Source organism: Oreochromis niloticus, linkage group LG7 (genome assembly GCF_001858045.2).
Source record: "Oreochromis niloticus isolate F11D_XX linkage group LG7, O_niloticus_UMD_NMBU, whole genome shotgun sequence".
Lineage (NCBI taxonomy): Eukaryota > Metazoa > Chordata > Actinopteri > Cichliformes > Cichlidae > Oreochromis > Oreochromis niloticus.
Genome location: NC_031972.2, coordinates 55,824,904 through 55,852,645, shown reverse-complemented (window position 1 = coordinate 55,852,645; position 27,742 = coordinate 55,824,904). Strand labels below are relative to the sequence as shown.

The following is a 27,742-nucleotide window of genomic DNA, read 5'->3' as shown; positions in this document are numbered from 1 at the left end:
TATGATTGATGTCTGAAACTTTAGTGTTGTCTTCATTGTTTAGTTAACTCATGATGTTATGAGTGCAAACGGCTAACAAAGAATTTCTTGAGTGGAAATTAGAAATCAAATCAAATACTCATAGCACAGAAGAAAGACGATACAGTACACTGTTAAACATTAGTTATAATTTCAACAGTATCAAATTTTAGAAAATCATCTCCTCACTAAGGGAGCACATTAATTTTCCTTTTCCAGTAATTAAAACTCAACTCTCCACAGGAGAGCAGCACTTTAGTCCAACTTTCTCTTCCTTTCTCAAGCTGTAACAGCTTTTCTCATCAACAATGACAGCAGCTAGGTTTGGGGCTACACTCAGGGTTGCAGCAAGGTTCGAGGTTGGGGTCTGTTCCTTTTCCCACTTGGCTCTCTCCAAACACCATGGAGGATTCAAATTGCTCCTTAACACTCTTGATCTGTTCCAGCACAGTTTGGATGTCAGGTGTATCTACTGGCAGAGCATAATGCTCACATGGGTCAGCCTCCAGATCAAATATCAGAGGAGGGTTGTGAGCCTTGAGGACTGCTGTTTCTGGGCAGTCTTTGTCTGGTGTAGTACTGCTGTGGAAAGCACCTGATGTACAAACATGAACAGGCAGGAATTAAGACCAACTAAAACTTGACAATGTGAACTTGCGATATTCAAAATATGACACGTAGTACCTTGTGTATAGAAGTGAGCCTTGTACTTCCCCAGCCTTACAGCAAAGAGGCCATATTTTTCACTGGGATTTACAGGGTAGAACATCATGGCTTCCCTTTTGCTCTGTAAAACACAGAGAAAATACACACATGAGCTTGTTTTTCCATTATTTCAGTTTTAGCACAACTTTAAATACAATGCTCCTACCTTTCCTTGTTTAACAAGGATATCTGTCATATCAACCCCATCCAGCATCACCGGTGGTAGTTTAGCCCCTGCCAGGCGCGCCAATGTGGGGAGGATATCTAGAGTGCTGGCCATCTCATGAGTAACACCTTCAATAGATTTGTTCATAAGAAAAAAAAGCAGCAATCACTAAAAGGCTACATGTACATAAATTAATTTTAATTTCATGGTAATATACTTTGATACTGAAAAAAAGAGAGGCAAGCTCATTTCTGAAATAGAGTTAGGTGAGCTGCAGAAAGGTGCGATGAAGAGGGTGCCTAAGAAGTACCGCAAGCTGTCCATACCCGAGGCCTTGGAAACTGCCAAGCAAAGACTCACAGCCTTGCCCAGCCACATGAAGAGGTATAGTAGAGAAATGGAAGGCAGGAGAATAAACCAGCTGTTCTCCACAGAACCATCCAAGGTGTACTCTCAGTGGCAGGGGAACAATATGAGAACAGCACCACCAAGGCTGGAGACAGACCAATACTGGAAGAGCATGTGGGAGAAGGACGCAACCCATAATGGCAATGCTCACTGGCTAGTGGATCTAAGAGCAGACCACAGCAACCTCTCTGAAAAGGGACCAGTAACCATCACAGTGACAGACATCCAAGAACGGGTCTCCAGTACGAACAGCTGGACAGCACCAGGCCCTGACATGGGCAAATACCGGCCATTTACCATGGTTCACGCCTACTGGCTGAAGAACCTGACTGTACAACATGAGCATCTGTCAAAACAAATGAACCAGCGACTAGTTAATGAGACATACCCAGAATGGCTAACTGAAGGCTGGACAGTCCTGATCCCCAAGGACCTGCAGAAAGGACAAGTCCCATCCAACTACCAGCCAATAACCTGCCTCAGTACCACATGGAAGCTCCTGTCAGAAATCATAGTGGCTAAGATGAACAGGAACATGGGTCAATACATGAGCAGGTTACAGAAAGGAATTGGCTGGAATACCAGAGGAGCAAAACACCAGCTACTGGCAGAAAGAGAAGTCGCACAAGACTGAAGGACTAGGGTGACGAACCTATGCACTGCCTCAACTGATTACAAGAAGACCTCCTGCCCCACACCTGGATCATGAAATGCTAAGAATTGTACAAGATCAACAGGACTCTAAGAGCCTTCATCAGGAACTCAATGGGGATGTGGCGTACAACACTAGGCTAACTTCAAGCCCATAGCACAGGTCACCATCAAGTGTGGGATCTACCAAAGAGAACCCCCTCAGTAAGATCAATGACAAGACTGGCTACAGATACCAACTATGGAATGGAGCATCATCAGCAACCTCCTCTACATGGATGATATCAAGCTGAACATCAACAAGAGGGAACATCGATTCACTGATCAACACCAACAGGAACAACAGCAAGGACATCGGAATGTCGTTCGGATTGGAGAAGTGTAGTCAGATGGTAACGAAGAGAGGGAAGCTCGTCAGAAGTGAGGGGATCGAACTACCAGAAGGCAACGTTGCAGACATCGAGGACGGCTACAAGTACCTAGGAATCCCACAGGCAAATGGGAACAATGAAGAAGCCACTAGAAAAGCTCCAAAAAAGCTGCAAGTACCTGCAGAGGGTCAGGCAAGTCCTGAGGAGTCAGCTGAACGGTAAGAACAAAATCCGGGCTACCAACACCAATGCCCTGCCCGTGATCAGGTACCCAGCTGGGATTATAAATTCGCCAAAGGAGGCGATAGAAGCCACTGACATCAAGACGAGGAAGCTCCTGTCCATGCATGGAGGGTTTCATCCCAAGTCCAGCACCCTGAAACTGTATGCTAAGCAAAAGGAAAGAGGTCGGGGATTAGTGAGTCTCAGTACCACAATCCAGGATGAGACAATGAAGAGAAGGAACCATCATGGAAACGACAGGCCCTGCTATATACCACAGCCACTTCCTCTGTCAGTACCCAAATCCTACTCTCAGCACAAGATCCATAGAGGCTCGGCTCTACCACACCAGGCAAGACCCCAGGTACAGGCTGTGTAAAGATGGGTGGGTCAGGAGTTTTTTTTTAGTTTGAAGCATAATGTAGTCTGGACTTTTTGCAGACCGCTAAAATGTCCTGACCTGGCTTGATGATCCCCGGCCAGTAGGCGATGGCAGGTTCTCTCATGCCTCCCTCATATGTGGTACCTTTGCCACATTTCAGAGGACCAGCGTTGCCTCCACGGGACATACGCATTAGTTCAGGCCTACATGTAGAGAAAGAAAGCAGACACCATTAAAAAAAATGCAATATCACAAGAGTGCAAAGAGTTCTAGAAACCTGACTACTGAACAGAGGAAAAATATTTTTCTTGAAGGTGGTTAAATGTCAGCATGAGGAATTAAACTCAAAAACGTTAGTGCATTTCAGTCATTATTGTTGTCTTTAAGTTACTGGAGATATGTCTGGTAGTTTTAAGAGTTTGAAAAGGAGGCAACTGGACTTCTTTAATCTTTTATTTTTTAAACATTAAGAAGTCGTGAAAACCAACCCATTGTCTGATGTAAAGAAGACCAATGTGTTGTTGATCACTCCTGTCCTCTCCAGAGTTGCCATCAGGTGGCCTACGGTGTTGTCAAACTCCAACAGGGAATCCCCGAACGGACCCCTTAAAGAGCGGCCAGCTGCCCCAATACCTGCATACTGGGGGTAGTGGGTGTGCTGAAGCAAGAAAACACCTGATTATTAGTGTTGTTTGGATTGATACTGAAATATTGACTCTTCCAATACCACATATTTATGTTCTAGAAGCGATTCTCATATTAATATTGATATTTGAGTAATTGGGGATTACTTTTTTATGATTAACAGGAACACATTGGAAAGTAACTAGAATCAATCTACAGAGGATTAGAAAATTGTTGAATTATCACAACTTAAAAACTCACAGACATGCACAGTAGTTGATATTTACCATTATGAAAACACATTTTTAGGCAGTGATTGCACTCAAAGGTTGATTTTGCACACTTTAATTCATGCATTTTTTTCAGATTGCTCTTGTTGCTCACATGTGATGGATAGTAGAGGAAGAATGGTTGTTTTTTCTCAACCGATGTGGTAATGAAGTTTGTTGCAAAGTCACTGTAACTCCTCTCCAGATCCAGGAAGTTGACTGGTTGTTGCTTGATGACCTCATTTTGCATTAGCGGGACGGTTACGGTGTTAATATCACACAATCCATAACACTTTACATCTGGAGGGAAACAAGTCAGATTCTTACAGGGGCCCTGATGACGAAAAGACAAGATAGAAAAATTAACAGACAGCAATACAGAGTGAAGAATAATAAAATGAATATAGCAAACAAAAGGAATTTCATGAAGCATTTTAAGTAGCAGAGATGGCAAACACACTGACCATGTCGTGGCAGTATGGGATCCCCAGGAAATGGTCAAAGCCCTGTTTAGTTGGGAGAAACTTGCCATTGTGTCCAAGCCCTAAGTGCCACTTTCCTATCACTGCTGTAGCATAGCCCAGGGGCTTTAAAACTTCAGCGATGGTGGTCTCATTCAGAGGAAGACCACCTATAGATCCTGGGTACAACACGCCTGGGTAGATTCCTGACCGGGTCTGATAGCGACCTGTCAACAATGATGCCCTTGGAAACAACCAACAACCAATGTGGGTAATTAACAGAGCAGACGAAAAGTTTAAAGGCAACTAGGGCTGCAGCTATCAATTATTTTAGTAATCGAGTAATCTATTTATTATTTTATTGATTAATGGAGTAATCAGATAGGAAATACTTTTGTCTTATTAATGAGCAATAAGAAATATTCAGATAGATGTAGATGTTAATAATTAATATTAATAATAGTTCAGTGTCCAACCTAACAACATTCAGGGCAGTGGCTCAGAGTTTTACTGCCCATGGATATTTTTATTAGCCTGTGAAAAAAGCTTTTATTTTAAGATTTAATTGCAATTAAATTAACACTGCTGAAAATGACGATTTGTAATCCTGTCTTTGCTGGTCACTCCCAATGAAATCATAAGATATCTCACTGCCACTCACTCTTTTTTGTGTCACAAATATCACAAATCACCCCTGATACTTATCTCCACTCACTTCACCCTGCCTGCACTTTCTTCTTTACCACTCTTGTGCATAGTCGGTTGCTTTGGATGGTTGACCCCAGGTATTCTCCATCTTCATTACCTCTACTCCTTGTTTTCCATGTTCATGTTTCCACCTGTCTCCCGCTCATTTGTGTCTTCTGTATTGCTTGTACTGATCACAATTCCATCTGTTACTATCATAGTCCAAGAAGACTCCTGCCTGACCTCATCTGTCAATCTATCCATCAAGGCTGCAACGATTTGAGTAACTCAAAGAACTCAATTATTTAAAAAAAAAAAAAAAAAATCAACACAATTTTTTCTCATTTGGGTGCTTCATTTTAATTTTATTGAACCAATCGATTTTAGACAATGAAAAAGAACCCCAACTTCAGCCCCAGTTTCTACAACAGATGGCCAATATGTGGCTTAAAGTAAAGATTATCATCAATCACAATACCCAAGTATTTGTATGAGGCCACAGTTTCAGTAGAAATGCCTTGAGCAGATACAAAAGAGGGAAGTACTGCAAGCAGGCTCTTTCTGCAGGCACATGACTTTTGTTTTTTCAACATTTAAAACCAGTCTGAGCTGACTCTGTGACTGTATTCAATCAAAAGATAGCCGTAATTTTCTGCAAACCATGTCGATGGTACGAGCACATCAATGAATAATTGTATCATCTGTGTAAAAATGGACAAAGATTTTAGATTTTGTCCCAAGCCATTAACGTAAATAGTAAATAATCTGACTAAAAACAGACCTACAATAGAAAAAGGAGCATGTATGTAAATGAAAAGTATTGCATTACATTAAGCCCGTAGACGCCTTGGTTTTCCACTCAGAAATTCTACAGTAAAGCTGTCGAAGTTACAATAATGCAGATGAACTGATCACTTAGTCTTAGTCTATGATGTATAAATTACAGTCTGTCAGCAGCTGTCTTGCCTTGTAAGGCAGCAATACCTGGAACAAGCAGGCACGTGAGGTATACTAGACCATACTTGAAATATGGTATATTAGACCATACTTGAACTTTGAAGGTTTAAGTAACATTATTTTGGATATTCTATATTTTATAGAAAATATAAATATATAAATTAAATTATATTAATACTTAAACTCTGAGCCACTGACCTGGAGCTGTTAGATTGGACACTGAATTTTTATTCATATTAATTATTAATTCATTACTAATACACCATTTCAACATTTGTTTTCTGCAGCATCAACATTGCATAAAGCACAGGGCAAACATCAGGTTGTGAGAATGCTGATATGCTCGCTTTTCTTCATTGCAGTCACGCATAGCTCATTAGCTTGCATGCTAACGCACAGACACACATACACATGAACACAACTCAAGTCCATACCATTCAGGAAATACAACACTGTCAAAAAATTTTTTGGTTCCTCTTAGTACAAGAAAGCTGTCATATGACAGGACCTGGGAGACAGAACCTGAACTCAAAAACAGGTTTACTGCTTAAGTATTATTAAAAATCTCCCCACAAAAATAACATCCTTTGTAGTTTAATGAAGTGGCCAGCTGAAACTATAAACTCTGATGTTCTTTTCATAGTGTCCTTTCTCTGTCCAATGTCACTGTTATTTTGCCCATCATTGAGATTAAAAATTCCTTTTCCAAGAAAGTAGGCCAAGCAGATAGCAGAAATTTCAAAAAATTATGCCATAACAGTTCTATAAAGATATTAAGTGCCCAAAAAGGACTGGATTGATTGTAACGCAGAGTCACAAACGTACCTGCTAAACAGGTGATTTCTTTATTTTATTTGGAACCCCTTTATAAATGCTGTTCACTACAGGCTATTTACTAGAATAAGTAAAGATGTTAGACACAAATGACATATAGAAACATCGGCAGCAACGTCGACCACTAAAATGACTTATTTAACAATGAACCCATTAATACTTTTTAGAATTAGATTTAGATTTTGAATTTATTACTTTAAAGTAAGACACTGTTGCGCTTAATTATTATTAGTTTGTTGTGCTAAGTCTCAGATTGATTTCTGTTTTATTCACAAACGCAAACAGTCAGTACTGATTACACTGGTACCTGGACGGGCTGCACACGGGGCAGGTGCTGTAAAAATCTGTGAATCGGAGTCCTTCAGCTGCAAGGCGGTCCAGGTTGGGAGTGAGTGAACTAGGATGTCCATAACAGCCCAAGTCCCCGAAACCTAAATCGTCAGCGAAGAGCAGGACGAAATTCGGCGGTGAAGCCGAGCAGGTGCACAAAAGTAAAATACCGAAAAAGGCGAAGCGGCTGGATCCCATGCTTTTCCGTCTTTAAGTCTGACTGAAAATAAGGAAGCGGCAGATCTCTCAAAAACAAAATAGAACGTCACGTGCGAGAGGGAAACCCGCACGCCGGTTATGTCACGGAATGCTGGGAAATGTAGTCTTAAGTATCAAATTAGACAAAAGCACACAACCGTTTTTTTCCCCTGCTTTTTAACATTTAAATTAATATATATTTTTACAACTTATTCTTCTTCTTACAGCCCAACACCCAATGTGAAGACTTTTCGTTTAAATCCCCAAGTTCTTCATAGTGAATTAGGTCCAGATTTAATAGGTTAACTGACTGCACAAAATCACATATTTCACAAAGGTTTCAGTGGAACAACAAAAGCAACAAAAATAAAAACACTAAAATAAGTACGTACACAATCATAATTATCATTAACCAAATGACACAAAACAGTTAACACACTGCATCATACAGACGTCCTAAGAAAGGTAGTAGAGTGTGACCACACCAAGACTGGTCTCAAGACCCCTTTTACGTGGTCTTGGTCTTGTCTTGGTCTCGACGGACTTTGGTCTTGGTCTTGTCTTGGTCTCGGATCCCTCGGTCTTGTCTTGGTCTCGACGGACTTTGGTCTTGGTCTTGTCTTGGTCTCGCTGTCTCTGTCTTGCTGTCTCAGATCGACATAGTGGTCGGGAGATTTGGAGTCAACAGTATCCATGACACACAACGTAACGTTTGATAATGTGTCATGCGCAAAAGCATCAGCTCTAAAAGCCGTGCTTAGAGAGTGCTTTGTAGTGATCAGAAGAGTCAACTCCCATTGAGCGAGAGCCGGCTCCTCACTTAATTTCCTTTCACTCCTCAGCTCTCACACAGTGGCTCAGCTATGCTCCAATCCCTCCATATTGTGGCCAATCACATGCGAGGATATAAGATAATATCATTATGTGAAAAACAGACAGGGTGAGAGACGCAACAGTCAAGTGGAGTGTGCGTCTCTCCTCTCAGTAAGTGAGTGAGACAGTAGACAGTGTTGAGGAGGGCTGTGCGAGTGCATCGCAAAAACACATAAATATGCCTGACACCTGTAAAAGAAGCAGCATCTGGCTGCAGTTTAAAGACTTTTTTGTCTCGGTCTCGGTCTTGGTCTCGATACCCTCTGGTCTTGGTATTGGTTTAGCCGGTCTTGAGTACAAGTCTAAAAGGTAGTTGAGTAATTTACTGGTTAGAGATGTTCTTCTGTCATGCTTCTGTCTTCTGTCTCCTCTTTAAAATTCTTAATCTGAGGGCTCCCGGTCGAGTTACCATCCTCTGTGGCAAGGTTGGCTGCTGCCACTGATTCGACTTGACACCTGGTCAATTACATGAACAAGAGGAGAAATAAATCACCGGTGCATCGCTGCAGAAGCCAGCAGTATGAGTGGAAATGAACGTCACAGCTGATTTTCTGATGTACAGAGAGTACCAGGAGCTATTTGTTTATGTATTCTCATATACATGCTTCAGAGAGGTGGACAGGAAAACAAAAGTGTGGCTCTACCTGCATGTAAATAAGCTGGCATTGTGTGAAAAGAATAAAAACATAGCACAGGCATGAGAACAGTTAATATACGCTGTACGTTCTCCATACAGTCATCTGTGGGTGTGAGTCTGTGTGTGGGGGGAGGATTGTGGCATTGTTGATGGTGATGGAGGGAAGTGGGAGGTTACAAGCTAGTCCCAAAAGCATAAATTTTTACATTTTACATTGGGGTTTAGGAAAGTCTAGGGTTAGACAAGTATCATTTGATCAAGTCACGCTGAACTCCTCTGAAATCCTCATACACATGGTGTGTGTGATATGTCTATCCGTTAGCTTGCATGCTGTCTTGCACTATTGTTTAGCCTTAGGGAAATAGATACTTTGATTTATCATTCACTTTCACATCTCTCTACTGTGCTGACCTACATTCAGCAGCAACTGTGGCTGTATATGTAAGAGAGAGGTAAGTAATGGGATGGAGGGGATGAAGATGCCTAATTAGAGATCCAGTTGTATCATCTGTTTCCTTGTTCTGTGCTTTCTGTAACTAGTATTTTCTTAATACCATCTCACACTCATCAGACAGTCCGCAGTGATTAGTTCTGTGTGCAGACATATGTGCTTGTGTGTGCATTCATGTCACTGTCTGCTTATGTGTGCAGCACATGACCCACTGAACTAAACAGAAGTCAGCTAACACGCACGCCTACACAAATGCACACATAGAAACTAATGGAGAAACAAGCTGTTGCATGATGGAAAAACAAAGAAAACAACAGTCAATGAGAGATTTTGAAACAGTACCTTGCTGCAGCAGCTTCCTTCATCTAATCTTCTCCAACACAGAGCACTCTAACGATCTCTGTAGGGAACAACAACCCTGGAAGGGAGGCAGTGATGCCCCTGCTCTTCCATCAAACGTGTTCATGTTACATTTAAGACAAAAAGAAAAATCTAGCCAAGGTGTCATGCTCAGCTCAGGTAAACAACCCATCTAATGGTTCTCTATGAGTTACAGAGAAGATGCAGGAGAGCCACTATGGATAAATGACAGACTATGCACTACACAGGCTGCCTGCACTCTGTTTTAGTAAAAGATGACTGCTCTGACCTTTTATTGCTAGTAAATGAAAAAGAGAACGTAACAGAACAAACATATCTTATCTTGTATCTTTAAAAACAAGGACTTGTGAGCTTCAAGGGAAACAAAAAAATCATTTGCCTTTTCATGGGTTTGGTCTTATGAAGAAAATATATGATTGATGTCGGAAACTTTATTGTCGTCTTCAATGTTTAGTTAACTCATAATGTTATGAGTGAAAAGGGCTTACAAAGAATTTCTTGAGTGGAAATTAGAAATCAAATCAAATACTCATAGCACAGAAGAAAGACGATACAGTACACTGTTAAACATTAGTTATAATTTCAACAGTATCAAATTTTAGAAAATCATCTCCTCACTAAGGGAGCACATTGTCTTTACATTCATTTTCCATTTCCAGTAATTAAAACTCAACTCTCCACAGGAGAGCAGCACTTTAGTCCAACTTTCCCTTCCTTTCTCAAGCTGTAACAGCTTTTCTCATCAACAATGACAGCAGCTAGGTTTGGGGCTACACTCAGGGTTGCAGCACGGCCTGAGGTTGGGGTCTGTTCCTTTTCCCACTTGGCTCTCTCCAAACACCATGGAGGATTCAAATTGCTCCTTAACACTCTTGATCTGTTCCAGCACAGTTTGGATGTCAGGTGTATCTACTGGCAGAGCATAATGCTCACATGGGTCAGCCTCCAGATCAAATATCAGAGGAGGGTTGTGAGCCTTGAGGACTGCTGTTTCTGGGCAGTCTTTGTCTGGTGTAGTACTGCTGTGGAAAGCACCTGATGTACAAACATGAACAGGCAGGAATTAAGACCAACTAAAACTTGACAATGTGAACTTGCGATATTCAAAATATGACACGTAGTACCTTGTGTATAGAAGTGAGCCTTGTACTTCCCCAGCCTTACAGCAAAGAGGCCATATTTTTCACTGGGATCTACAGGGTAGAACATCATGGCTTCCCTTTTGCTCTGTAAAACACAGAGAAAATACACACATGAGCTTGTTTTTCCATTATTTCAGTTTTAGCACAACTTTAAATACAATGCTCCTACCTTTCCTTGTTTAACAAGGATATCCGTCATATCGACCCCATCCAGCATCACCGGTGGTAGTTTAGCCCCTGCCAGGCGCGCCAATGTGGGGAGGATATCTAGAGTGCTGGCCATCTCATGAGTAACACCTTCAATAGATTTGTTCATAAGAAAAAAAAGCAGCAATCACTAAAAGGCTACATGTACATAAATTATTTTTAATTTCATGGTAATATACTTTGATACTGAAAAAAGAGAGGCAAGCTCATTTCTGAAATAGGGTTAGGTGAGCTGCAGAAAGGTGCGATGAAGAGGGTGCCTAAGAAGTACCGCAAGCTGTCCATACCCGAGGCCTTGGAAACTGCCAAGCAAAGACTCACAGCCTTGCCCAGCCACATGAAGAGGTATAGTAGAGAAATGGAAGGCAGGAGAATAAACCAGCTGTTCTCCACAGAACCATCCAAGGTGTACTCTCAGTGGCAGGGGAACAATATGAGAACAGCACCACCAAGGCTGGAGACAGACAAATACTGGAAGAGCATGTGGGAGAAGGACGCAACCCATAATGGTCCCTTCTGGAGGTCCTGATCCCCAAGGACATCCAAAAGGGACTGGTCCCATCCAACTCCCAGCCAACAACCTGCCTCAGTATCACATGGAAGCTCCTGTCAGACATCATAGCGGCTAAGATGACCAGGCACATGGGTCAATACATGAACGGGGCACAGAAAGGAATTGGCTGAAATACCAGAGGAGCAAAACACCAGCTACTGGCAGACAGAGCAGTCGCACGAGACTGTAAGACTAGGCTGACAAACCTGTGCGCTGCCTTGACTGGTTACAAGAAGACCTACTGCCCCACACCTGGATCCTGGGTACAAGATCAACAGGACTCTAAGAGCCTTCATCAGGAACTCAATGAGGATGTAGCGTACAACACTAGGCCAACTTCAAGCCCATAGCACAGGTCACCATCAAGTGCGGGATCTACCAAAGAGAACCCCCTCAGTGCTCTCCTCCTCTACTGGATCTCCCCAGGGTTGCTGCCTCTCACCCCTTCTGTTCATTCTGTACACGAATAAGTGTCACAGTAATTTCACAAACAGGCACATCCCGAAGTTTGCTGATGACACAGTGATCGTTAGTCTTCTTGTGGGGGACGAGTCAGGCCATTGGCAGGTTGTAGATTAATTTGCAGATTGGTGTGATGAGTCCTTCAATTCAGTAAATGTGTCAAAAACTAAAGACATGATTGCTGATTTTAGGAAGTCCTCTTATGGCTCTTCACCTACTATTATTAAAACAGCTGATATCGGGATTGTGGAGAGTTATAAATGTTTAGGTGTGGTAATGACCATAAACTGTGCTTTGAATCTCATGCTGATGCCACCACTAAAAGGTTCAATAAAGACTGTTCTTTTTTAAGGAAAATTTGATCCTTTAATGTTTCATCTGAGATGTTGTCTTTGTTTTATAGAAGTTTTATTTAATCTGTGATGTCTTTTTGTATCGCTGCCTGGTTTGGTAACTTGACGGTGAAGAATAAAAATCAGTTGGAACTTCTAGTAAAAACTGCTAGCAAAATTTCAGGGCGCTGGCAAGATGGACTTTTGGCCATTTATAACAAAACTGTGGGGGTGGGGGGTCATGGTTTGGTCCTGCCTTCGCTATTGTGGTTGATGTGGAGGTTGGGATGGGCTTAGGGCGCCAGGAGAACCCCTAGAGACGTTATCCCTGGAGGGCTCAACCCGGGGGGTTGTGGTCATAACCTGGTGAGTGGCTCTGGTCGCTCTTAGAGGGTGTTCTCCTCGTGGCTGCGTGCAGTGGGGCTGGGGGATGGTCTGTACTGGCGGACGTAGGTTACTGGCCTGGTGGCCTGGTGGCCTGGCTGCCCCTGAGTGGATCCGGGGCAGGCGGGGGGCTTGGGGTTCGGGGGTGCTTCGTCTCCGTGATGGGGCTCTGGCTGGGCCTTGGGGGCTTCGGTCCTCGTCGGTGTGTCACCGAGGTTGTGGGTGGGTGGGTGCACGGGGGCTCAGCCCTGGCGCAGGGGGCCTCTGGTGCATCGGCCTAACTGGGGGGCTCTTCAACTGGCAGGGAGGTTGTTCCATCCTTGCAGAAGTCCACTCTGCAGGTGGGGGAGAGACACAGGAGAGGTGGAGAACAAACCTAACCTGGGTGTCTGTTGTCTTGTGTAGTCTGGAGATGATTGAATGTTGGGGTGGGTATAGTTTCCTCTGCGGTGGGGTGGGGTGGGCTTCCCCAGGTCCTGTGGGGCTTAGCGGTGCTGCTGCCATAGGCCCCGGTCTGGATGGGCCTGGGCTCCCTTGCCTTGGTGGGTACCAGAGGACGGGGGTACCTACTGGGGTCAGCGGGGGAGCTGGCCCTAAGGAGGGGCATCTTGCCCCTCCCTTCTTTTCCTCCCCATCCCCGGCTGCCTCCCTCTTCCCGCTCCACCACACCCACCCACACAGGTAGGGCCTTGGGGTGCGGGTGTGTCACCAGGGTGCAGGGGAGGCATTCCCCCCCCTCTGTCCCCTTCTGGCCACCTGTGCCTCAATTTTATTTCACAACTTAGACATCCACATTATTCACACTCTCATAACACACACACACACACACATATATATACATATATATATATATGGCCTTGAGGGTGACCAGAGGACGGTCTGTGTATTCAACCCTACCTCTGGCGCCGGTGCCCACCTCTCAATTGTAAATCCATGTAGACATTGAGGGTTCTCGGGAGGGGCCGTGCTGACACCTGCTGCTCTCTGGCAGCAGCACCATGCCCTCCCTTGTTTTAAATGCACTTTAGAACAACACGCAGCAACACTACACATGAGCGGGAGGAGGGAGGTATGGGGTCTTCACACACCCCTGTTCTCTACTAGCCATCGGGGCGGGGGGCTGGAAGGAGGTGTTGGCTGTCCGATTGGCCTCCCTGCTGCTGCGGAGCCTGGGGCGGTCTGCTTGCCTCCACCCCGGGGGAAAGGGTCACATCTCTTGGGTCTGGGTGCTGTTTCCCCCTCTGGGGGCGAGGGTACCGGGACCCGGGGCATAGAGTATGTTTGGGGAGTATGATTGTGTGTACATGTCTATGTATGTCTGTCCCTACGTTGGGTGAGTGCTGAGTGTTTGTATATGTGTGCATGAGGGTGGGAAAGCATGTTTATGTCTGTGTGTGCCTGTTTGTCTGTGTCTATATGTCAGGTCGGGTCTTAGACTCCACCTCCCTGGGTACTCCCAGGCCCTCCAAGTGTGGAGGCCTATCTCCCCTCACCACACTCCCTGCTGGTGGCTGATGCCCTCAGGGGTTGGTGCATTGGTGGTTCTTGGTGTCCGGGGCTGGGCGCTCAGGTATGCACCAGCTCACTCCCGGTGGCTACTTGGCGGGGCCTGGTGCCTGTCGCTCGGTCAGGCCTCTTCCGGGCAAAGGGGGCCCTCGGGCCTCCGGCCTCGGGGCCTGCAACTCGGTTCACTCTGGCACAGCTGGCTGCCGGCAGAGCCGGCGGGCACGCCGGTGCAGCCCCCTCTGGCTTCTGCTCCGTGGCTACTGGGTGACCCCCTCGTTTGGGGATCTCCTCAGCCCTTCCCAGGAAGGTGGCACGGATGCCCCTCCGGTGGTACTCCTTGAGCTCTCGCACTCTGGGGCCTCTGGATGTCTGGAGCCTGGATCTCCTCCATGCCTGCTTCATGCCCTGGGGGACGGGGCTATGGGCCTCCACACCCTCTAGCAGACCGTTACATGGGGAAACCTTTTGTATACAAGCGCGTTGATCCACACAGGTGTGCACACGGGTGTTCACTGTTTGTAGACATAAACTACACCTTTCTTAGCTGCTACTTCAAAGCACATTGTGCGCTGTCTGTCCTGCGTGCTGCACAACAACTTTCAATATTTAGTATTTACTGCTGTTCACACTTAGCTAGATTAACGTGATGGTGTTGTGTTTAGTATGTTGCTTTGTTTTTGTTTGGGTTTTTTTTGCTTGTCTTCTTTTCTTTTTCTCTCAACAGGTGATCCAGGAGATTTTTTTTTTTCCTTTCTCTTTGTCTTTGTAAGTGCCCTTTCTCACTGTCCCTTTTCCCTTCTGTTTTTCTTTTCCTTCCTCTCTTTCTTTCTCCCTTTCCTATCCCCCAGTCATGTCTGTCCCATCTGTAACAACTGAAAATAAAGTAAATAATAACAACAAAGTTTGATCAAATGGACCAATACGGCAATGCCATGATGATCCATTTGGCAGAATAAATCCATTTGGTATCCTTGTTGGTCTTCAGACAACAATTCTGACGGCTAAAGAACCAAATGGGACAGGCAAAAAAAAAAAAAAAAAAAAAAAAAAATATAACAAAACTGTGCATATGAAGGCTCATTTTATTGTTAATTGCTTGAACCATCCACTTCACAGGGAGTTTGAGTTGCTGCCTTCTGGCCACGGTTTTAAAGTACCTATGAGGAAGACCACAAGACTCCAGGTTTCTTTTATGCCTACTGCATCCCGTCTCCTTAATGGCAAATAACCGTCCTGTGACTTTTTATTACTATTATTGTCATTATTATTTTGATATTATTATTTTTTTGACTTTTATGTTACCTGCTGCTAAACTAATTTCCCCTTGTGGGACAATATAGAATTTGAATTGAATTGTATCAATGACAAGACTGGCTACGGATACCAACTATGGAATGGAGCATCATCAGCCACCTTCTCTACATGGATGACATCAAACTGTATGCCATGAGGGAACGAGACATCGATTCACTGATCAACACCACCAAGAACAACAGCAAGGACATCGGAATGTCGTTCGGATTGGAGAAGTGTAGTCAGATGGTAACGAAGAGAGGGAAGCTTGTCAGAAGTGAGGGGATCGAACTACCAGAAGGCAACATTGCAGACATCGAGGACGGCTACAAGTACCTAGGAATCCCACAGGCAAATGGGAACCATGAAGAAGCCACTAGAAAAGCTGCAAAAAAAGCTGCAAGTACCTGCAGAGGGTCAGGCAAGTCCTGAGGAGTCAGCTGAAAGGTAAGAACAAAATCCGGGCCACCAACACCTACGCCCTGCCCGTGATCAGGTACCCTGCTGGGATTATAAGCTCGCCAAAGGAGGAGATAGAAGCCACTGACATCAAGACGAGGAAGCTCCTGACCATGCATGGAGGGTTTCATCCCAAGTCCAGCACCCTGAAACTGTACGCTAAGCAGAAGGAAGGAGGCCGGGGATTAGTGAGTGTCAGTAAAACAGTCCAGGATGAGATAATGAAGAGAAGGAACCATCACAGAATGACAGGCCCTTGCACGGTATGTACCACAGGCAGATAGAGGAAGTGGCTGACCTCCAGAAATTTTATCAGTACCCAAATCCTACTCGCAGCCCAAGATCCACAGAGTCTGGGCTCTACCACACCAGGCAAGATCCCAGGTGCAGGCTATATAAAGAACAATCCAGCACATAACAGCGGGGTGCAAGATGCTAGCAGGCAGAGCACAGTCCTAGGAACAGCAAAGTCAAGTCATTTTTTCCCAGAAAACTGACGCTCACTTCATATTTTCTTTTTTACTTTTTTTTTTTTACTATTCTTTATAAATCTACAGATGACTCTGTAGGAAAATCCCAGCAGATCAGTAGTTCCTGAAATACTGAGAGCAAGCTGTCTGGCACAGACAACCATGTTTCTGTTTTCGAATATGGTCAGCAGTAACAGGTGAAATTAAATGTACCGAAACTGAGGTCTGTGTGGCAAGATCAACAGTGGATCAGGATTTATTTTATTTTTTTTAAGTTTGAAGCAGAATGTAGTCTGGACTTTTTGCAGACTGCTAAAATGTCCTGACCTGGCTTGATGATCCCCGGCCAGTAGGCGATGGCAGGTTCTCTCATGCCTCCCTCATATGTGGTACCTTTGCCACATTTCAGAGGACCAGCGTTGCCTCCACGGGACATACGCATTAGTTCAGGCCTGCATGCAGAGAAAGAAAGCAGACACCATTAAAAAAAATGCAATATTACAAGAGTGCAAAGAGTTCTAGAAACCTGACTACTGAACAGAGGAAAAATATTTTTCTTGAAGGTGGTTAAATGTCAGCATGAGGAATTAAACTCAAAAACGTTAGTGCATTTCAGTCATCATTGTTGTCTTTAAGTTACTGGAGATATGTCTGGTAGTTTTAAGAGTTTGAAAAGGAGGCAACTGGACTTCTTTAATATTTTACTTTTTAAATATTAAGAAGTCCTGAAAACCAACCCATTGTCTGATGTAAAGAAGACCAATGTGTTGTTGATCACTCCTGTCCTCTCCAGAGTTGCCATCAGGTGGCCTACGGTGTTGTCAAACTCCAACAGGGAATCCCCGAACGGACCCCTTAAAGATCGGCCAGCTGCCCCAATACCTGCATACTGGGGGTAGTGGGTGTGCTGAAGCAAGAAAACACTTGATTATTAGTGTTGTTTGAAATATTGACTCTTCAAATATCACATATTTTATGTTCTAGAAGCTACTGACCATATTGAATTAAAATACTGAAATTTGAGTAACTGGGGATTTTTTTTTTAATGACTAATCCGAACACACTGGAAAGTAACTAGAATCAATCTACAGAGGACTAGAAAATTGTTGAATTATCCCAATTTAAAAACTCACAGACATGCACAGTAGTTGATATTTACCATTATGAAAACACATTTTTAGGCAGTGATTGCACTCAAAGGTTGATTTTGCACACTTTAATTCATGTATTTTTTCAGATTGCTCTTGTTGCTCACATGTGATGGATAGTAGAGGAAGAATGGTTGTTTTTTCTCAACCGATGTGGTAATGAAGTTTGTTGCAAAGTCACTGTAACTCCTCTCCAGATCCAGGAAGTTGACTGGTTGTTGCTTGATGACCTCATTCTGCATTAGCGGGACGGTTACGGTGTTAATATCACACAATCCATAACACTTTACATCTGGAGGGAAACAAGTCAGATTCTTACAGGGGCCCTGATGACGAAAAGACAAGATAGAAAAAAGACAAAAAAAAATCAACAGACAGCAATACAGAGTGAAAAATATTAAATTGAATATAGCGAAGAAAAGAAATTTAATGAAGCATTTTAAGTAGCAGAGATGGCAAACACACTGACCATGTCATGGGAGTATGGGATCCCCAGGAAATGGTCAAAGCCCTGTTTGGTTGGGAGAAACATGCCATTGTGTCCAAGCCCTAGGTGCCACTTTCCTATCGCTGCTGTAGCATAGCCCAGGGGCTTTAACACTTCGGCGATGGTGGTCTCATTCAGAGGAAGACCACCTATAGATCCTGGGTACAACACGTCTGGGTAGATTCCTGACCGGGTCTGGTAGCGACCTGTCAACAGTGATGCCCTTGGAAACAACCAACAACCAATGTAGGTAATTAACAGAGCAGACGAAAAGTTTAAAGGCAACTAGGGCTGCAGCTATCAATTATTTTAGTAATTGAGTAATCTATTTATTATTCTATTGATTAATTGAGTAGTTGGATAAGAAATACTTTTGTCTTATTAATGAGCAATAAGAAATATTTAAAAGGGACAGAGCACAGGTCTTTCAAAATGAACTGCTCATTGCAGTTTCTAAAATGGAAACCAATGTTTTAAAGTTTTACTGCATACAACATTTGTTAAAAATCATAAACATGACATAAAAACATAAAAATGTTTGTGCTATAACAGATGTATGATGGTGTAAATGTTAATAATTAATATTAATAACAGTTCAGTGTTCAGCCTAACAACCTTCAGGTCAGTGGCTCAGAGTTTTACTGCCCAAGTACATTTATATTAGCCTGTGAGAAAAGCTTTTATTTTTATATTTTAACATTTTAATGCAATGAAATTAACACAATATTTTCTATTATTTCACTTTCAATCTGAAAAATGTTCCGAAAGCTTGAAATTTCTATGGTCTTGTATATGCCCCCATGCCCCCCTTTAGACTCACCCCTGTCTGTTGCAGGTATGCTTCCATGTAAAAGAGGACGGCTGCCGTCAGCCTTCAGCACGCTGTATAATTTAACCAGTCAGGTATCAGACTAAGTTAACACTTCATCTGCATATTTTAATACAACTTCTGGGGGTTACAAAGGTCACCTTTATTCACGTCGGAGCTGATCAGGTGCTTTGGTGAATGAATCCCGCTAGCTTTTTCCAGGAAAAGGTTTTAACGGTGAGTACAGGAACAGTGCTGCTGTTTTGGACACTAGAAACATGTTTTCTGTGTTTTTATTTAAAAATGGAGGCTGTGTGGTTAATATTTGTCACAATTTTTATTTACACACTGCTCCTAAATGTTTGTATTGCAGGTCTGTCTTCAGTCGCAAATGTGGGTGAAACGCTTGTGTTTACATCGTTTTATACATCGGCATCCTACAGAGCTGTTCCATTAAAAGAAGTATCAAAACAATGAATTTGTTGAGAATTTTTTAAAATTGAATTATTTGAATTACTCGATTAATCTTTTCAGCCCAAGAAAAATTTAATGTACTTAAATTACACGCTGTCAGCAGCTGTCCTAACTTATATGGCAGCAATACCTGCAACAAGGGGGCGGATGGGGTATACTAGACCATACTTATTTGAAGGTTTAAGTAACATTATTTTGGATATTTTCTATATTTTCTAGAAAATAAATATATTAATTAAATTATATCAATAGTTAAAAATAAAAAGTAAAAGGGTTTTTTTTTGCAGCCCAATGAAAATATACATGGGAGAGTAAAACTGGCCACTGACCTCGGGCTGTTAGATTGGACACTGAATTATTATTCGTATTAATTATTAATTCATTATTAATACATCATTTGAAAATTTGTTTTCTGCAGCCGGAAACGTTGCATCAAAGCACAGGGCAAACATCAGTTTGCTCGCTTTTCTTTGCAGTCACGTTACTAGCTTGCACGCTAACACACAGATACACATACACATGAACATAAATCAAATCCATACCATCCAGCAAATACAACAATGTCAAGATTTTTTTGCTTCCTCTTAGTACAAGAAAGCTGTCATATGAACCCAATACACAGGACCTGGGAGAAGGCAGCAGAAATTGAAACAATTATGCCATAACAGTTCTATAAAGTGATTAAGTGCCCAAAAAGCACTGGATTGATTGTAATCTAGAACAGAAAATATATACAATAATGCACGTTTTATTCACACATGCAAACAGTCAGTACTGATTACACTGGTACCTGGACGGGCTGCACACGGGGCAGGTGCTGTAAAAATCTGTGAATCGGAGTCCTTCAGCTGCAAGGCGGTCCAGGTTGGGAGTGAGTGAACTAGGATGTCCATAACAGCCCAAGTCCCCGAAACCTAAATCGTCAGCGAAGAGCAGGACGAAATTCGGCGGTGAAGCCGAGCAGGTGCACAAAAGTAAAATACCGAAAAAGGCGAAGCGGCTGGATCCCATGCTTTTCCGTCTTTAAGTCTGACTGAAAATAAGGAAGCGGCAGATCTCTCAAAAACAAAATAGAACGTCACGTGCCAGAAGGCGGAAACCGTCGCACGCCGATTATGTCACGGAATGCTGGGAAATGTAGTCTTAAGTATCAAATTAGACTAAACCGCACAACCGTTTGTTTTTTTTTAAATTTCTGCTTTTTAACATTTAAATTAATATATATTTTTACAACCTATTCTTCATCTTACAGCTCAACACCCAATGTGAAGACTTTTAGTTTAAATCCCCAAGTTCTTCATAGTGAATTAGGTCCAGATTTAATAGGTTAACTGACTGCACACAATCACATATTTCACAAAGGTTTCAGTGGAACAACAAAAGCAACAAAAATAAAAACACTAAAATAAGTACGTACACAATCATAATTATCATTAACCAAATGACACAAAACAGTTAACACACTGCATCATACAGACACGTCCTAAGAAAGGTAGTAGAGTAATTTACTGGTTAGAGATGTTCCTCTGTCATGCTTTGTCTCCTCTTTAAAATTCTTAATCTGAGGGCTCCCGGTCGAGTTACCGTCCTCTGTGGCAAGGTTGGCTGCTGCCACTGATTCGACTTGACACCTGGTCAATTACATGAACAAGAGGAGAAATAAATCACCGGTGCATCGCTGCAGAAGCCAGCAGTATGAGTGGAAATGAACGTCACAGCTGATTTTCTGATGTACAGAGAGTACCAGGAGCTATTTGTTTATGTATTCTCATATACATGCTTCAGAGAGGTGGACAGGAAAACAAAAGTGTGGCTCTACCTGCATGTAAATAAGCTGGCATTGTGTGAAAAGAATAAAAACATAGCACAGGCATGAGAACATTTAATATACGCTGTACGTTCTCCATACAGTCATCTGTGGGTGTGAGTCTGTGTGTGGGGGGAGGATTGTGGCATTGTTGATGGTGATGGAGGGAAGTGGGAGGTTACAAGCTAGTCCCAAAAGCATAAATTTTTACATTTTACATTGGGGTTTAGGAAAGTCTAGGGTTAGACAAGTATCATTTGATCAAGTCACTTTGAACTCCTCTGAAATCCTCATACACATGGTGTGTGTGATATGTCTATCCGTTAGCTTGCATGCTGTCTTGCACTATTGTTTAGCCTTAGGGAAATAGATACTTTGATTTATCATTCACTTTCACATCTCTCTACTGTGCTGACCTACATTCAGCAGCAACTGTGGCTGTATATGTAAGAGAGAGGTAAGTAATGGGATGGAGGGGATGAAGATGCCTAATTAGAGATCCAGTTGTATCATCTGTTTCCTTGTTCTGTGCTTTCTGTAACTAGTACTTTCTTAATACCATCTCACACTCATCAGACAGTCCGCAGTGATTAGTTCTGTGTGCAGACATATGTGCTTGTGTGTGCATTCATGTCACTGTCTGCTTATGTGTGTAGCACATGACCCACTGAACTAAACAGAAGTCAGCTAACACGCACGCCTACACAAATGCACACATAGAAACTAATGGAGAAACAAGCTGTTGCATGATGGAAAAACAAAGAAAACAACAGTCAATGAGAGATTTTGAAACAGTACCTTGCTGCAGCAGCTTCCTTCATCTAATCTTCTCCAACACAGAGCACTCTAATGATCTCTGCAGGGAACAACAACCCTGGAAGGGAGGCAGTGATGCCCCTGCTCTTCCATCGAATATGTTCATTTTACATTAAAGACAAAAAGAAAAATCTAGTAAAGCTGTCATGCTAAGCTCAGGTAAACAATGAGTCAGTCATTATTCTGGTAGAGCTAATGGAGCACCTACAGCAGAAATCATTAGAAGCAAATATTCAGTAACGAACGGTATACCTTTGCCACAACTAATAATAAATATGAGGGTGTTTTCCAGACCCATGTAATGGTTTTCCATGACTTACAGAGAAGAAGCAGGACAGCCACTATGGATAAATGACAGTCTATGCACTACACAGGCTGCCTGCACTGTGTTTTAGTAAAAGATGACTGCTCTGACCTTTTATTGCGAGTAAATGAAAACCATTGTCAGAAACAACACAGAACAAAACAAGCAGCTTGCAGCTGAGGCTGCAAAAAGGTCCTTACTCCCGCTTCTTTGTGTGTGTGTGTGTGTGTGTGTGTGTGTGTGTGTGTGTGTGTGTGTGTGTGTGTCTCCCTACATCAGCTAAGCATCAGTTGCCATGCTGTGTGGGACTGTTTCCACAGCAGTGCCCATTGTTTGGGATTCAAATCTCGGCATCTTTATATAAAATGGATTGTCCCGCAAGAAAAACTAATCAGAATTAATGTCCCATGACAGTGTGTGTGTGTGTGTGTGTGTGTGTGTGTGTGTGTGTGTGTGTGTTTGTGTGTGTGTGTTTGTGTGTGTGTTTGGCTTGAAACATCTGCTTTTACAGTCTGTACAGTCTGTGGGAACGACGTGTGTGTGTTCTTGCACTTGCTCTTCGAAAAGGCATGTATATGTATATGATGCAAGAGCTTCAGGCGGACAGAGGTGTTGTACAAAACAACCCTGCACAGCTCATGGAGACATGAATCCCACCATGCACTGTCATCCCACAGGACAAAAACTAGAGAGAGGAACCAGCCTCATGCCTGCAGGGAGATCTAATCCCCATACCTTTTTATCCCCTCTCCCCACCTAGCGCGCTCTTTTCTTAAGAATCAGAAACTCTTACAATTTTCTACATGTTATAAAATCTTACAGTTTATTTGAGTCCTCAGGAAGCACAGCAGGTGGTGAGTGGGATTAAAGCCCACACTAAAATAGTTTTTATGAAAAACTCATTTTCACCTTGTTCGATGTCATTTCACACAATATTAATGGTCGGAGGCTGCAAGTTAAACTGTCAAGGACTGTGGAGCAGTGTTCCTGGGCATGCTGCCTGTGTGTGCCTGTGATATAATGTGCAGATAAACTGTTTTAACACCAGTGGGCGCCATGGGATCGCATTTTCCCTTATTTCCTCAACCACTGGAAACTGATTTTGAGAGAGAAAAGATTATTTTCTCTATCAGTTGATGCATCTGATTTAATGAGTAATAACAGGAAGAAAAAATTTATCATATTACACGATAGATAGGTCGATAGATCGATCAACAGATATTTCAGAACCATGGACAGCTCCGAATACCTTGATTTCGCTCTGCTCTGACACCAAAATGTCTATAAACGACCTTGCCTTCTATCGCCTTGTCATCATGCAAATACATTTGCAGTTCATAAATTGGAATATCTTTGAAGTTGCTCGTGAGAGAAGATGTAGTGATAGTGATGAATAAGCGTTTGTGATAAATAACCCAGAATTGTTTCATGGTTTTCATTATGAAATTAAGGCACACGCAGTTTCTTATTGTGATAAATGATGACTATTACAGATATTGTCAGAATAAAATTAGGAAACCACACTTTAAGTTAGCTTGAATAGCGAGAGTACTACAAAGGCAAGGCAGTTGTGTGAGCCTATTTTGTAACAATCTACCGTGTGAGTGGGGATCAAACAGTACTTTCAATGATAAAAAAGTCATTGTTATTCTGGCTTGTGAGCTGAGGGAGCAGTGATAGAAAGGATCCTGGCAAATAAACAGAGGTTCATTGGTACAATAGAGGTTGGAACAGTGCACAGAATTATGCAATGAAATCTAACAGGCCTCCATGGAGCAACATGAGCTGAAGAACTCATAAATGTTTGAGGACCTGCTGGGGAAATATGTGCACGCCTTTGTCAACGTTCTCAGCTCACATGCTGAAGCTCTCATTATAATATATACAGCAAAATGTTTTCTTCCACTGAAATCTACTGGAACGACATTACAATCAAAAAGAATGTCTCAGTCGTTTTTCCTTACTTGCGCACACAATGACAGTCAGATGTAAACAACACCTGCCTGTCTCTGTGTGGTCTCCGCTTACTAAAGAAACACGGCTGGTGGTAATCATGACCTGCCCTCAATTCCCTCTACAACTGCCTGGTAATATGATAAAGAAAGACAGCCTGATTGGCCCTTCATGCCTACTGCCTTCCTCAAACTGCCCTCCGGCTGTCATCTGCTGCCATACTGCAAAGCTGCCTCCATGAGTGATTTATTCTTTTCCAGGCTGACTCCTGCATCACCCCTGCACTCATCATGCAGACAAACAGACTTGAGAGATACACAGAAATGGCTCAAGAGGACAGGGCCTTCACAGAGCGAGATAACATTTACTCAAAATGGAATTTCTGCTGCATTTATGGGGATATGACATAGTAAAGTTTAGCAGAAAACATCTGATTAATGTTGCATGAGATAAATACCCAAAATGTGTATGGATGTTCCATCCACAGCTCCACTCACCTTGAGATGTGCCTTTGCTCAGCTTGTCCTCAGGGACAGAAAACTCTGTGCTTTGATTGTAAACAACCCTGTCTGAATTTATTATCATCTGCCAAGAGTGTGTAATCACAAAGACCACTTCCTGTATTTCCATATTCATGAAAAATGCCGCTGTTGAAAGTGAATTGTAACTTCTCTCATTTTCCAGTTTGAATTTTGCATTGTCATCACTTGTAATTGGGACGGACATAGCTAAGCCCTAAAAGATGCAGCATGCTCCCTTCCCAGCTCCTTGTGACTGAGTAACACAGAACACTGGATGTCTGATCACTTCTCTTGTGCACTTCCTTTTCCCTTAGATGTTACATCACGGAAATCCATTTTTAAATGTATTCACATTCCATTCATCAAATAGAAGAAAATGATGTCAAACACTGATAAATGCCAGCAGAATATATCTCTCAGTGGAAGATGTAAACAAGATTGTTGGGCCTTCATTAGCAGCTTCAGTGTTTTGCTAGGTTACAATATGTGACCAGATCACTCCTAATGACTGTGGAGCCACAAACAGTAATGAATGCAAAACGCATGAGCTGACTTAATGATTATTCTCCCATTTGAGAGTTTATCTTGATCAGCTGTCGGCAGATGTGGCTTCCTCTGCAGCCCATTTTGGGTACAGTGAGAATCTGATAAAGGTGAATAGATAATATGCAAATAAAAAAGTAAAGGACTTCAAACATGCCATTTTTGCGGGAACTGCAGGATGGAGTGTTCTTAGCATTCCCTCTGTACAGTTAAGTTAATTAATGTTTTAACTGGTCACATTTTAACAAGAATATAAGCAGAATATAAAGACAGTGTAGTGTTTTTGTAATCGGTACGAGGATATCTGAAGTGATTTTAATGCATTTCTCAACAACTATAATTTTTCCTCCTAAGTTTTCCCTTCTCTGGCATTTTAAACTCACAAAGAGCTTAAAGACTTAAAGGTTTTGCACCACATTAACATGTTTGGAGAACAGATTATAAATACTTTGAAATATGGTACATTCCAGTGCATTACCTCTCTAAAGTATGACCTTTCCGTCAGAGTCTATAGCAATGATGTTGTATTGTTTTGCATTTTACAGTATCATTGCTGTTCCTCGGGCTGTGCTCTTTTGGACAGAGATCTTAGGTGTCATTCCTGGGATGTACTGGAGCCACTTGCCCAGTTTGGGGGTCACAGTACATGAATACTGTGTGTAACTTTAATGTACTATATAGATATATGCTCACTGGCTACTTTGTTTGTTACACTGGTTGAACTGATACAACTAAGACAAATATCTAATCAGCATGACGGCATGACATGACAGTGCATTACAAGATGGCATGCTCTCAATGCATTTAGCCATGCTGACATGGTTAAAACAACCATGTAGTTGTTAGTGCCAGATTGGCTGGTCTGTTGAGCTACTAGGCTTTTCCCACATACCCTGTGCCACGTTTACAGCGAATCGTCTGAAAAATAGAAAATATTAGGTGAGTGAGTTCTGTGGGTGAAAATGACTTGATGATGTCAGACGCAGAGGAAAATGGCCAAACTGCTTTGAACTGACAGGACGGCAAAACCAACTCACATCATAACCACTAGTTACAGCCAAAATCTGAATGCATGCACATCATGTTCAACCGTGAAATATTTGAGCTAGCTCAGCAGAAGACCGCTCATGACAGCTAAGAACAGGAAACTGAGGCTAACACACCATGTCACAAAGCTTAGGCCATCTTAAACTGGCTCCTTGAACATGACAGCAAGTTCGCTGTTCTCAAACGGCGTCAACAGATCTCAACCTAACCGAGCACCTTTGGGATCTTAATTTGCATCTAGGATGCGCAGCTGACAAATCTGCATCATCTCCCTAATAATCTCATGTCAGTATTGGCAAAAAACTCTGAGGAATGTTCTCAGCACCTTCTTGAATCTGTGCCATGAAGAATTACAACGTTCTGGGGGCTAAATGGGGTCTAACCTGATACTAGCCAGGTGTACCTAAACATTGTAATCAGGTGTTAAAGCGGTACCATTTTGGTATCAGTACTTCTCAACTGCATAATGAAGCTCACTTTTTCTGGCTTTAACTACCGTGAAGTGCAGTACTGCTCATGAATGTTGCTTCCACTTCCAGTGGATTATTCACATGGAATTCATTTGATGGGGAAGCTGGAAAGGGATGTAAATGAATTTAACAAGTAAAGCAATATAAAGTGTCTAATTATAGTTTAGACTTTGAATTTGCATGGCAAGCTATTATCTGCATCATTTGAGGAGTGGCTCTTCAAGGAGATAAATCTCACTCTCTGTCAAATGGGCATTTAAGCTATCATGTTGCAGATCAGCTCCCACACCTGAGGTTGGTCCACAAGCAGATCTAGAGCTTTGAATCAATTACCACTTCAATGCCCACAAACCCAGATCCCATTTCTCTCTGTCACGCTCGATAAAAGCCATTCCCAGACTTACACTGTGTACATTCTCTGTCTCTCAGTGCTGGAGCTGCTTTTCATTTGTTTCACAGATCTTTAAAAGTGTTGCCCATTTCACATTTTGTGAACTGACTCAGATCTCTTTCTGGAGTAAAACAACCCCATGCAGGTGTGAATGTCAGAGTTTAAATTTTGACTTTATCCCACACTGACCTCACCCTTTTTTTTCTTTGTTTTTTTCTTTTATTTTTGAAGAAAAATTCAACCGTCAAACTGAATTACGTTTCACTCACTCAGCACGATTTATTTTGGGTTAAAGAGCTCATAACTTCATTGGTACAGTAGCACAAATGTTTGTCTTTTCTAAACTTTACCTACGTCTTGACTTCAGTTTATCTACAAAACTAAAATCTGTTTACACATGTTTAACAAAGATATATTTTGCTATATTTTCCAGGGAATACAGTGCACATATGCACAGATACACAAATTGTTTCCTTACTATAGGATATGGAAGCTAGTTCCATGTTGTTTTGATGAAAATAACACAGTTTCACATTGGTA

General features: G+C 42.4%; 2 protein-coding genes across 2 annotated transcripts; both read right to left on the bottom strand.

Moving 5' to 3' along the window:
• Positions 1–7,382, bottom strand: LOC109202898 (arylsulfatase A). Its single transcript, XM_019361524.2, has 8 exons — positions 7,063–7,382; positions 4,281–4,521; positions 3,932–4,150; positions 3,412–3,581; positions 3,002–3,126; positions 890–1,017; positions 703–805; positions 1–613 (listed from the first exon to the last, which is right to left on the bottom strand). Exons 1-8 carry the CDS (start codon positions 7,281–7,283, stop codon positions 321–323), a joined length of 1,500 nt encoding a protein of 499 aa, XP_019217069.1. The 5' UTR covers positions 7,284–7,382; the 3' UTR covers positions 1–320.
• A 2,659-nt stretch (positions 7,383–10,041) lies between these two features.
• Positions 10,042–20,455, bottom strand: LOC100698730 (arylsulfatase A). The gene is made up of 8 exons (XM_019361523.2): positions 20,141–20,455; positions 18,051–18,291; positions 17,689–17,907; positions 17,171–17,340; positions 16,761–16,885; positions 10,937–11,064; positions 10,750–10,852; positions 10,042–10,660 (listed from the first exon to the last, which is right to left on the bottom strand). Exons 1-8 carry the CDS (start codon positions 20,359–20,361, stop codon positions 10,368–10,370), a joined length of 1,500 nt encoding a protein of 499 aa, XP_019217068.1. The 5' UTR covers positions 20,362–20,455; the 3' UTR covers positions 10,042–10,367.
• Between the last annotated feature and the right edge of the window lie 7,287 nt (positions 20,456–27,742).

Coding starts and splice junctions, on each gene's coding strand:
- LOC100698730 (XM_019361523.2), bottom strand. CDS start 20,361: ATGGGATCCAGCCGCTTCGCCTTTTTCGGTATTTTACTTTTGTGCACC. Junction 17,908..18,050: donor TCCCATACTCCCATGACATG/GTCAGTGTGTTT, acceptor TTTCGTCATCAG/GGCCCCTGTAAGAATCTGAC. Junction 11,065..16,760: donor GCCGGGGATCATCAAGCCAG/GTCAGGACATTT, acceptor AATCTATTGAAG/GTGTTACTCATGAGATGGCC.
- LOC109202898 (XM_019361524.2), bottom strand. CDS start 7,283: ATGGGATCCAGCCGCTTCGCCTTTTTCGGTATTTTACTTTTGTGCACC. Junction 4,522..7,062: donor CCCGTGTGCAGCCCGTCCAG/GTACCAGTGTAA, acceptor GTTGTTTCCAAG/GGCATCATTGTTGACAGGTC. Junction 1,018..3,001: donor GCCGGGGATCATCAAGCCAG/GTCAGGACATTT, acceptor AATCTATTGAAG/GTGTTACTCATGAGATGGCC.